Raw genomic sequence first — 12,825 nt, forward strand, 5'->3', positions numbered from 1 at the left:
CAAAAAAAATTTTTAACCCTTCTGTACTCTGGGAAATGTCTATCACGTTTTTGTTTGGTTCCAGGCGACGCAATCCGACGGTCGAGTAGTAGAGCGAGCGCGCGCTTGGTGCAGCGCTCTAGGCGTCCCGTACTACCGGTTCGCACCCCAGATGTCTCGAGACGTGGCCATGGACGAACGATCCGATGAGAGATTAGTCACCATGCTATGGGAAGCGCACGCGTATATGCGTGCGAATCGCGATCGACTTGCGGAGCTGGCTGCTATATTACGCGACAATGGTGATATTATATCTAAATAATTGGGTATTTTCTCACTTTTGAATTTGATAAATATTATTACTTTATTATAAACTAGGATAAAAATAATGACGTACGCTGAAAAAAATATTTAAAAAAAAATCCAACAAAGATTTACAAAGTTACAAGCATTTTAATTTTGGAGTGGGAGGGTCTTCTATCCCTTTCTCGCAAAACGAAAATTTGTATGAAACCGCACGAAGCTACTATTGCATTAGCACAGGCATTAGTAAGGTGTGACGTTAAAATGCTATATCGGTATCTCTGTCTAATCAGAAATATTTAAATGCTTATAACTTTTTTGTTATTTGATCGATTTAGTTAGTTTTTTTCAGTTTACGTCATTATCCTAGTTTATAATAAAGTAATAAAAAAATTGGAGTCAAATACCCAATTATGGTTAGAGTCAGTAGAATAGAATAGATTGTTTTTATTCAAATGAACTTTTTTATACAAATATTTTCGATTCGTCAAATGCATCTACCACTGGTTCGGAATGCCTTTCCTACCGAGAAGAACCATCATAGATTTTAGTAAAGAGAATTGAAAAATGTTCAGGCCTGGTGTCCCCTACTATCGGTTTTCATCTCAAGACAAGCCATACTATGCCAATTATAATCCCATATTATAAATTAATAAAATATTTCTGCTTGTTTCAGATGAGATTAGAATGTAAGATTTCCAAGCACAACTAGCTATAAAACGTAGCTTTTTTTTAGATTAAAACTTAAGCTCTCAGATATTCCATTAGAGTTACTATTTGAGTAAATATTTATTTATTTTTCATCATGAAATGTGGCTATTAGTTTATTTAGAGCATTTCTGTATAGAATTTAGTTAAGACGGTATTATTATATTATGTAATGATCATGGTCCAGAATTTTCGTAGCACTTTTAATTGTTCAAAGGGACTGCACATTATCGACTTCCGATTGTCGATATACTAAACCTCAAATAGATTGTTCATCTATTTGAGGTTTAGTATATCGACTCATCTCTTATCAAAAAATTCATCAAAATATTGGTAATGGCAATAATTTTATTGACCTTTGATCACTTGTTTTAAAGTCCTTTGGTTGGTGACTCGAAAATAGTTAACGCCCACTGAGATTTTTGTCTCTATCGTTTGTATGGGATTACGTAACAGGGAGAGCGCTATACAGTATACTAACTTCTTTCCGCGGATAGAGTTTACGAAAATTCCGAACCCTGGTTACAATGAATGTACTGTTGATGTACGAGTAAGGAAAGTTTCTATTACGGGTTATATTTAACTCCTATGTGTAAGGTTTTTACGCACAGGCTTGTATGGAATAACTGGATGACATGTGCGCGATAAAGTTATTGTGTAGCTGTCTAAGTTAGTGATCAATCTATCTGTAACTTGTCGATAAGCTACTTAGCAACATAGTACTTTTCAAAAAATATCGTACAATTTTTGACAAATAACAACGTTGCTAAGTAACTCACTGACAAATTATAAAATAGGATATATTATTAATTTCGGCCATAAGGGATTACGCGCTGCATCCCATCTAAATCCGTGAAAATACGTTCCGAAGTAGTCATACAACTATTTGTATGGTAGCTTACACTAGCTCCGACTTTCGCCATCCGAGTTCTCTCCGACATCCGTAAAAATATCTCGGATGTGCTTCGGATTCAAATCGGACATATGACGTAGATATGCCAAAGATGTCCACTTAATAGATAGGATTTCGATCAAAGATCGGATTAGTGCGCAACATCCGTATTTTCACGGACTCTGATCGGATGAGTGCGTAACCGCTCAATGACAGTTGAACTGATACTATTTTTATCCTACTGTGCAATATATTATTTCTATCAGGGCAGATTTTTCAATCTCTCAATAAAATTTAAGGTGTATATAGTTAAATAGTTAAAAATGAATTATTTTTTGTTGAATTTTTATTAGCATGTTAATAATGGAATTTTGGAAATAACACAAAGTAACTTTAGTGTATTTATTATGTTACAAATCAAAATAATATAGAAATTAATCCTATTTACGCTTATTTTTCAAAATTAAATGAAATTAATTATTTTATAATTATTAAATAAAATTTATTACATGTCTTGGTATACATATTTTTAATTATTTTATTTTAAAAAGAACTTGTGATGTTTGTTTATAGAAACTATAATGTACGTATGTTTGTATCTTCTTATTACCCGACTAAGAGAAAGGGTATAGATATTTTATGTTACTTTGTTATAAGTTATGAGATTGTTACTTAGTCAATCGTCACGGTCGGCAAAACAGTAATGTGTTCGCACCTTTACTGCAAATAATTTTTGAAAGGGCTGCAAAAAGAATTCAGATTTTATTCATCGACTAGCGTAATTCTAAAACCATCTTCTCATTATTTTCTTTCTAATGAAACCGATTTGGGGCACATCAGTTGGTTTCAAAGGTTATAACGGACATAAGTAGAAACATTTTTGTCTATTAAGAAGATGACATAGGGTAATAGGAAATATGCATGTAATATTTTTATAATTTTAATTCACTTTTTACATTAATATAACATAGTAAAGAATATAAATATTGTTTGAAAGCTCAAATTATTTTTTTGATTCCTAATATATAATATTATAAATGAGAAAGTGTGGATGTTTGGATGTTTGTTACTCAATCACGCAAAAACGGCTAAACGGATTTGGATGAAATTTGGAATGGAGATAGATTATACCCTGGATTATCCCGGAAAATCAAAGAGTTCCCGAGGGATTTAGAAAAATGTAAATCCACGCGGAGTGCGGACGAAGGGGATGAACAAATCAAGTAAATTTAAATCACACGCATATTCCTTATTATTCCATATCCGCTGGTTGGTTGCCAAATTAAATTACAGCCAATCGTTTTCAAGTATTCCGCAATTAACCTCAAAAAGGAGTTAAATGCCAAAGATACGAACAATTTGCTTGGCTGATTTGTTAAAATCGCAAACGTATAGGAATATATTTAGCTTGAATAGTATATTATCACACTCATTGTATCAAATTGTTTAGTGTCTGTGTATGAACATTGTAAATATAATACTATAGTAGAGCCAACTTTTAGAAGCTACTTTTGACATTTTACGTAATTACTAATACTGACTGTACTTAACTTTGTGTGGATAGCCATAATATTATTTTGAAAATAGGGTTATTTCCGTTTATCCACCCTAAAACAGCTGCCCTAGTGTGTATACTCGGAAATGTGTCTCCACCCTGCACTAAAAAATAATATACAGTACGCGGCAGAAAGTAACGTACATCGGCCATTAGAATGACATTTCGGCTTTGTAGAGCGTTGTCTCTGTCACTCATACCTATATGACGTTTTGTCGGTCGCAACGACAGAGACAATGCTCTACAAATCTGCTATCTCCTTCTATAGGCCGAAGTACATTACTTTCTGCCGCGTACTGTACAAATTAGCTGCCCAGGGTGACTAGACAGGACACGTTTCCGAGCATACACCCTAGGGTCATATTATATTGTAGATACACCCGGGTATGACCGATTTAGTGTGAACAAACGGAAAAAGTCCACACTAAAACTTTAATATTTCATACAAAGATGTATTTATGTAATAGAAATAAAACATCTTTATCAATTATTTATATTTTAAGAAAATGAGCTCCATTTAATATGAGATGGGGATAATAATTTTTCTTAACATTAATGCTTAAAAAGTGACCTATTAAAATTGCTCTACAATAGTGAACTTAGTTTCTTAGGGTTTTTGCCAATTATGGTGCTAATAAGTTCAGCGCTCATTAATGAACTAAATTGACAGGACTAGGGTCATGCGGTCTTTTCTGAAGAAATGGGTTGCCTGGAGATCACTTTAGTGATAAGGTCGCCCTTTGTTTTTTTAAATGTACCCTGTATTCTTACCCTCTGTAATTTTGTTAACAATAACGTTAATTAAATTAAATTAAATTAAACGATTAATCAAACGGTTGCTCTCCAGCGCTTTCCGTGCAAACGTGTTTTGGTTTTCATTTGAATATTAAATTGTTTTTTTTTTAAATACAAACACTTAGGTACACAAGCTTAATGGTTTGTATGTACTTACTTTATAACCTTCGTTGAACCCCTTTGTCCCAGAGCTAAGGTATGCTATGCTCTGAAAATGAAGAGATCCTTGTGGTGAATTTGATACTCATACTTAACTTAGTAACGTAGCACGTCTGTGGTGGAAAGACAACCTTACGCCGGTTACGCGCTTATCCGATCTGAGTCCCTGAAAATCGTTCCTTTATGCTTTGTATGGTAGCTTATGATGACATGTGTCGTAGATATTTTTTATTATATACGTATTTTCACGGACTCAGATCGGATCAGTGCGTGATCGCTCTTAGTCCTATCAATTAAAGTAGATTTTGTTCAACCGAATTTTAGTTCATCACATTTCCCGCTGACAATTAGTGATCGGGCATATTCTAGTTATCATTATAATCGTCAAAAATGTATTATTTCGTCACGTTTGACTGATTGTGATAGTCATATGGGAAATAAATGTTCAACAATGAAAAGGGATTTTATTACAAAAACACAGGTACATTTTGCAAAGCACTTTATTTTAAAAAGAATTTTTCACTAACGGAGGCTTATACAAAGACTCAATAATATCACATTTCTCATGTGGATATTATCAATCCACGAACTAAGCTAATTCTAATAAAAATGCTATTCTAGTATTCACTAACTTAGGACCAATACACATTCTGCAACGTGTCATATGTTTAATAGCAAATGGTGCTAATTAAAAGTAGTGCTGGAAAGGAAAAAAGGAAAGTAACTTTTTTATAACCGCGTCAATGTGACTAATTCGGTTGATTCAATCTCAAAAACGATAACGACGACGGTTCTAAATATATTGCTATTCCTTTCGTAATGCTCCCTGCAGAAAAAGATAGCACTACATTTAGACATGTTAGTTTAGTTTTGAGATTGTGTGAACAGAGTTAGCCACAATTTGTTACTAAACACTTGGCACTTTGTAGTGTAGGCCTTAACACTAAGTACCACCAAATAAGTGTTCAAGCAAAACTTAAAATGAATGTGCCTCTCACGATTAACAGTGTTGTGTTTAACAGTTTTACATTTTTAAATTTAAATAAATAGTTTCATAATAATTAGCGTTTGTATGAACTTTCCACCAAACCTTAAATTGTGAAAAAACGCTGCGGTCCATACATTGCGAGAGCTTCATAACAAAACTGCAGGAGGTACAAAAATGTGAATTAAATCAAAATAAGCTGATATATTATAAGGCTGATATTTGAAACATGGCTCTTTCTAGGTAAATATTAAGACCTAAGCTCTGTTATTATTACGTATTACACCAAAAATGAGAAATGGCCTTTTTGTGTATACGCCCTTTTGTTATGAAGCCCTCGATTGAATATTGGCATTTTTGTATGGAACAGTTGATTTTTTTTCACCATTTAAGCGTTAGTTCTATAGTAGGTTGTTTATAACAATAGTGACCCCTTTTAGGCCACTTTCCGTGAAGCTTGTGTATTACGAAAAGTTCATACAAACGATTTCACTTAATTTTTGAATGGTAAGTACAGTTTTTAAGTTTTGTGAGATTCTACAAAAATAAAATAACCATTAATTAACTGCAAAATGGTAAGTAATGTTTTAAAATTAAAATATAAGTATTCATTCACAATGACAAATACATAAATACACAAAGTCTTTAAATGGTAAAATAGTACTGGGTGGGTTTTATTTGAACACCAATAACTTATATGCCATCTCCCCGGACGAGAGAATCGCGGCGATATTCTCGCCGTATCACAAAATTCGATACAAACTCTATGGGCTTATTTCCACAGGGCGATAGTCTCGCCGTATCACAAAATTCGATACAAACTCTATGGGCTTATTTCCACAGGGCGATAGTCTCGCCGTATCACAAAATTCCATACAAACTCTGTGGGTTTACTTCCACAGGGCGATACTATCGCTGCGATAGTCTCGCCGTATCACAAAATTCGATACAAACTCTATGGGCTTATTTCCACAGGGCGATACTATCGCGGCGATAATTTGTATCGAATTTTGTCACACGGCGAGACTCGCCGCGGTTCTCTCGTCCGTGGAGATAGCGCCTTATGCCAAGCTGAAGAGCTTTGAGGTACTTATTTTTTTTAAATATAGGAACGTAAACTCTTACACTAAAATACCTAATTCACAATTTCACAAAATTGGTAAACCCACTTATTTCATTTAAAAAAAAAACGTTTATAACGTTCAAATCCTCAATTTATAAAATAATTAAATAAAAAACAAATTTATTACATAGCATTAATAAATAGAAGGGTCTTATAATTTGGTACAATACGCAAAACGAAACTTGAGAAAGTGCAACAATGCGCATGTGCAGTTTTAGCTGCCTGGAGTTCACTAAAAGCGCGTTCTCGTTGAAGCGGAGTGGAGCGGAGACCAATAAAATTATTTAGAGCTGATGTGATCGATCAAAGTATCACGTCATCTATCAATAATCTGATTGGACTACTTCTTACGCTTTGTGAATCTCGTCGTCAATTTCGTGTAAACGCACCTTTTTACATTTGAAGATCCTTAAACTACCTATCTCAGCCTTAGGGTGCGTTTCCGCGAACGTGAAGTGCTCCGCTTCAGTAGAAACACTCTTAAAATCGAGTTTCAACATTGTTTGACTGAATTTTCTTCTTTTTTTTCATATTGAATTTAGGACGTTAACGTAAAATACGTTGCATAAATATTTAAGCTGAAAATGCACGCATAAGAGTTGCTTCGAAATTTCCAAGAGTTTCAACTATGTTAACAAAGATAATGCAGAGAGAAAAACATAAAACATGGTAAGTAGATTATTCACTTATTCTTTGACAATGGAAATATTCCAACTAGGAAATCTATGGACATCAATTTCTAGGCGCAACCATTATTAAACTTTTCCGAGAAACCTGATAAGTATTCACGGAAAAATCACTATTTAATATCCGTTATGATAATTCGTTGTTGATTCTGTTCAAGGAATCATTGAATAGCAACCGATCTCTGATTAAGTACAATGTTAAGTAAGCACATGAATATTAAAGGCTGGTCACATCAGTCACATCTTTTTATGCCCAATTAAAATATTTTTCAGTTAACAAATAATAAAGTAGGAATAGTTCGTTACTAATGATAAAAAGATTCTTCAGCGTTTGAGTTTCTTGTCTTATCGAGTTTCTCGGTTGAAAATAATTGTTAAGGCTCCCTTGCACAAGAGTCTTGAACTGATTTTTTAGTTACTTTTTGCCAAAAAGTGAAACTTAGTGGAAGTAAAAGGCAGAGATTTTGAAGTTAGGAAGGAAGGAAATAGAGAGGCTCTCTAGAATTTTACTTAAGTTACAACACCTTTGCACTTTTTAAAATTACAAACCTAGACTAGCGCTTGGATGTAATGACCAAATGGTTAGAGAGAGTGCAGCCTTAGGTGGAGCGCGCTTCCATAGGAGTTGCTTTAGCAATTAAAATATAAAAATTGATTTGGTTACCTTAGGTGTCGGAGAAAATAAAATCCGGAATCAAAAATGAAACTACCTAACCTCTTTGTCTAGCTATACGAGTCACAATAACGACGGGAAGTTGTAATAAAAAAATTACTTAACAATTAATTTCTTTGCTAGAATTGTCAAGGTAACAAGTTAATGTGACCTTGGCCGGTCGTTTTAATTGTTATTCGACGTAATTCGCCGCGAATTTTTGTGTGTTTGTCGAAATGAAATTAATTTGCTTGCCTGTGTTTGCTCAAGATGTTGATATTAGCTCAAGTGTTAACTGTCTGCAGATATTTCGATCACTAGGCAAAAACAAGCTGCTGTTTCGGTAAGATGTAGGTACTAGGTAGTAAGGTAGAATAGCATAAAATAACTCGATTTTTTAAGTCATCGACAATTAATATCAGCATCAGATCAGGCTAATTAATCTTTAATAAAAATAATTTGAAGTAAGTTACAAAACCTTTGGCAGGCGTATAAGTATCTAATAACAGAAAAGGGATGCGTGATACTAGTCGTGACGTCACCGACATTTAAGTGCGTGCAAGGGAGATAAGTACGAGAATTTCCCAAAGGCAAAAATTAATTTTCAAAGAAAGAGAAACTGTTTTGGATTACAGAGTAATTGCAATTACTCTCTTGTAAATATTGATACTAGTGTTTATGCTTTTTATTGTTATAATATCGCTTGCCCGATTAATTAATTATATTGTTGTTTTTGATCTCATTTTGCATTATAATTTAAAGATGCGTCCAGATTATGTTAGGTTTAAATTATATGTATATAATTATAAAATATAATGTAATGTATGTATATATAGTCTAGACGCATTTGTCAATATAAAACTACTCATGTCAGATATTTGTATCACAAATATTCCTATCCAAGTGGAACACACAACATTAATTTACAACATATAGTTCGCTTCTGAGGAAACACATAAACATTTAAAAATCAAAAGCCCCCATGATAAGACTACAGCAAGCAAAAAATCGCAATAAGTAGAAATAATTGATCATTCGTACTTGTTCATAATATACAGGGATATTTAAAAATTCCTGCATAAGTTACTGAAAGCTTGAGATTTAAGAATCGTTCTTTTATGGCCTATCTAATTTATTTATTATTCAATTTTGCTACTTAGGGGATGCACCGTAAGTAGCAAAATTGAATAATAAATAAATTAGATTATATGTCATATGTTTATTATATGTCATGTTATATAACAATGTTAAACAATGTGTACTATGCTACAATTGTTTGATAACATGTTACATTGTTATGTGTGCAAATTTTTATCATAAGGTGTTGATTTTAGGATAATATAAATTTAACAATGCTGGTAAGTAAGTATAATAAGTAAATGCTTTTAGATTTTATATTTAAGTACGCACTTAAGTAGTTACTTTGTTAAAACCACGGTCAAGACAAATATTTTGCAATAAATATACAATTTGGCACAAAATCGAAGACTAAATAATAAATTATAGATACCCACGTATGTAGATTAAGAATTTTAAAAGCTATTACAAAAAATATTTGTTAGTTAAATTAAAAATAATATACTTCGCATGAACCAAACGTGAAAAGGCACTGTGTGATCAAATGACCCCTGTTACAAATAAAAAATTTATTACCTATTCTATGATATTAGTAATATTATCTGCACCTATTTTTATTTTCTTATGATTTTATCTGGTATTTAATAAAATAATAGGAAATTGTATACTTAATAAGTATATCTATTAGGTATATAAGTCACCCTTTATTAAGGCAACATTTTAGTACATGTCGTATTAAGATAAATATATTATAGGTATATGCCAGAACGAATGCCGTATTGGTTAAGTACTTTAAATAAATAAACCATCACTGTAAATCTATTAACCTTTGTACAAACCCACAAACATTACCTTATTATACATAATACCTACCTAAATATTCTCTTGGATTTTTAGCTGTCTTATAAAAACCTAACAGGCTTTTAGATATAGGGAAGTTAAGAGCCGGATATCATAAAAACTGTAACAGTAGGAACCTATATTATAATTGTAGGACGCTAATAAACGTAGTGTATCAGCAAATTTAAAGGTTAACAATTTTTTTAATGCTCAATTTTTCCAGTTTTACTGCCGTAGTCAGAGTCACTAATGGTAACTTAAGATTGAGTTAAAGCGAGACAGATTTATGTGAGAGATATAGCTCTGTCTCGGTTTAACTAAACTTAAGTAACGACTAAGCGACTCTGAGTACGGCAGTTAGTATTAATTTTATTGCGAGACAAGCTTGCGTTTGAGGACAATCATAAACAATGCGTAGGTTTAGGTTATACGTGGCAGGAACACGGACGCCGGAAGGATTTTCCACACCGAAGCGGTTTGTATCAGAAAATTCGTTCATAAGAACAACGTTTTGTACGAATAAATTGTATGTCTACCACATATGGCGGTTCATCGTTCGCGGGAGCTGTTCTGTGGTAGAACGGTGAAGGAGGAACGAGGTTGTGAAGTTCCTGAGCACATTCTCCAAAATACATCCGATAAAAGACCGATAAGCATGCGATACTGGGTCGGTGTTGTAAGCTGAGTAAGTGATTGATCGCCAATAATTTTTTGGACGCGGCGATCTATTTATTTATTTAATTATTAAGGCAAAGCTATCCCAAAGGTGCCAGACCGAACCTGAGCCCGATAAAGAGTATCATAATAATCTTGAACTAACCACAGACAAAAAAAAGTGGTGAATTTTACAAATTTTTTCAATCATTAAAAAGTGTCAATATCATTTCCGGCTCTTAACAACCAAATATATCAATACAGCTTACTTCAAGCTGTTTAGCCGATATAAAAATATCTTAAATAGCGAACCCCATGTCGTTTTCAACTTGTATGCAACGTTACTATAACCTTCCTAATCGGTATGCCTCAACGACCTAATACGATGTACTAGATGGGTCATTTCAAACCATTTTGAAACAAAAATAGTGTTCTATGAAACTGTAAAAATTAGTATGCACTGGGTATCAAGTTATAAACAAAAGCAAGTTCGTGATCATCAACTCATCACTGCCCCACTAATTAGCACGGATCTCCTCTCAGAATGAGAAGGGTCATGGCCATAGTCCACCACGCTGGTCATGTGCAAATCGGCAGACTTCACACACCTTTGAGAACATTATGAAAAAGTCTCAGGCATGCAGGTTTCATTACGATGTTTTCCTTCACCGATAGCATGTGATATTTAATTACTTAAAACGTACATACTTAACTCCGAAAGTTAGAGGTGCGTGCCCGAAATAGAACTCCCGACCCCCCGAACAGGAAACCGACCTAGGAAAGCGAGTTGCACCCGGGGACTTGAAAAGAACCTCCCCGCGTGGTGCTTAGTTTTATACCGATCACAAGCACCCGGCGTCCCTGGAATCTTTTCACCACGATCACCACCTTTAAGACGGCATTTTGGGCTGCCCGTATTTGAGGTGACCGTCGACTCGAGAAGAAGTTGCACCCAGCAAAAATGTTTGTTGGAGATGACCCATCTAGTTTGTAGTACATATAGGTCGTTGGTATGCCTATATCGAATATCACAATAGTAAAACTTTGGACTCATCACCAAGTACCGAAGTACGTCATGATATGGCGCGATGCTAGTACAGGTCGTCTTGACTCTCCATGTTGGCGATCAGGTTCCTCTTTTCCTCTTTACCAGGCTTGGCGTCGCCTAGAGTTGGTCTTATTGCGTTTCTGGGCTCGAAGCATGGCTGTAACAATAAGAAAATATAAATTAAATAGATATGCTGCTTCCGAAACCTGATGCTTTTAGTTGGTTTGGACCACATTGTTTGGTGGTCAATTCGGTTTCGTTATTTAGGTACTTAGGTAGTAGGTACTCTAATCTTACTTAAAACAGTTTAACCGCTTTGTGCAACTAACCCTATATATTAGGTAAATTAGGGAGGTACCTAATATACCTCATATAATCTATAATATAAAAATGAATCACTAAATGTGTTGCTCATCGCAAATCTCGAGAACAGCTGAACCGATTTCGCTAATTCTTTTTTTATAATACTCCTTGAAGTACGAGGATGATTCTTACGGAGAGAAAAAAGTTTGAATCGACTGTTAGGCGGTATGAAGTTCGTCAGGGCAGCTAGTAATATATATTTATGACAATATTATATTTATTCTACGTAAAATCCGTCTAACCTAACTGTCTATAATATATTATTATTGTTTCGACGTTCATGACTTATGGCTTAGATTAATATAATCTATCTATCTACTACCTACTAATATTACAAAGAGGTAAAGTTTGTAAGTTTGTTTGTAGGAAGTAATCTCTGGAACTACTGAACCGATTTTGAAAATTCTTTCACCAGTAGAAAGCTACATTATTCCTGAGTGACATAGTTAGGCAATATTTTATTTTCAAAAAATTAGAGATCCCTACAAAAATTCTGTAATAAACCTACAGTTACAGTACCTACACAGAGTTAAAATGGCGAGTGAGTTCTGATTTTGTACGGACTATAAGTAATGATATTAGGTTTAATCCTTGATGCAGCAAAACCTTAAACAATAAAAACTTGTTGCAGTTTTTAAGGTAATATAAACCACGCTAATTATAATGTTTTATTTTTAACAACTGCTTTTAACCGGTTTGTTTCAGTTTGTTTTTAAAATTACCTTCCTTCCGTATGTCCCTGACCATAAGGTAGGTATTTACACGAAACATAATATCGACATCTGCAAGAAATGCCTAAGTACCTACCTAATAATAACATTATACGTCAGTTTTTGGTTGGTTTTAAATTTTAATTTATGATCATTATTTAAGTTCTGAAAAAACCTGTTGATTGAAACTTGATATCTGAGTTACAATCGTCAATTTTATTCATAACTAGCTGCCCCGGCGAACTTCGTACCGCCTAACAGTCGATTCAAATTTTTTAAATTTTTCTCTCCGTAAG

At 33.9% G+C, this 12,825-nt stretch overlaps 2 protein-coding genes across 2 annotated transcripts in view; one reads left to right on the forward strand and one right to left on the reverse strand.

Moving 5' to 3' along the window:
• Nucleotides 1-4,880, forward strand: part of LOC117988253 (85/88 kDa calcium-independent phospholipase A2-like) — a 24,573-nt gene extending 19,693 nt beyond the window's left edge. The window contains exons 17-18 of the mRNA XM_069503013.1: nt 65-281; nt 959-4,880. Of these exons, the coding sequence (XP_069359114.1) occupies nt 65-281; nt 959-975 (234 nt within the window). The 3' untranslated portion in view covers nt 976-4,880. The remainder of the gene's footprint in view (nt 1-64; nt 282-958) is intronic.
• cue (Protein cueball) overlaps nt 4,874-12,825 on the reverse strand; it is a 32,199-nt gene continuing 24,247 nt past the window's right edge. Inside the window, exon 7 of the mRNA XM_034975382.2 lies at nt 4,874-11,613. Within this exon, the coding sequence (XP_034831273.1) occupies nt 11,500-11,613 (114 nt within the window). The 3' untranslated portion in view covers nt 4,874-11,499. The remainder of the gene's footprint in view (nt 11,614-12,825) is intronic.

The sequence above is a fragment of the Maniola hyperantus genome, chromosome 14 (genome assembly GCF_902806685.2).
Source record: "Maniola hyperantus chromosome 14, iAphHyp1.2, whole genome shotgun sequence".
NCBI classification, from domain to species: domain Eukaryota; kingdom Metazoa; phylum Arthropoda; class Insecta; order Lepidoptera; family Nymphalidae; genus Maniola; species Maniola hyperantus.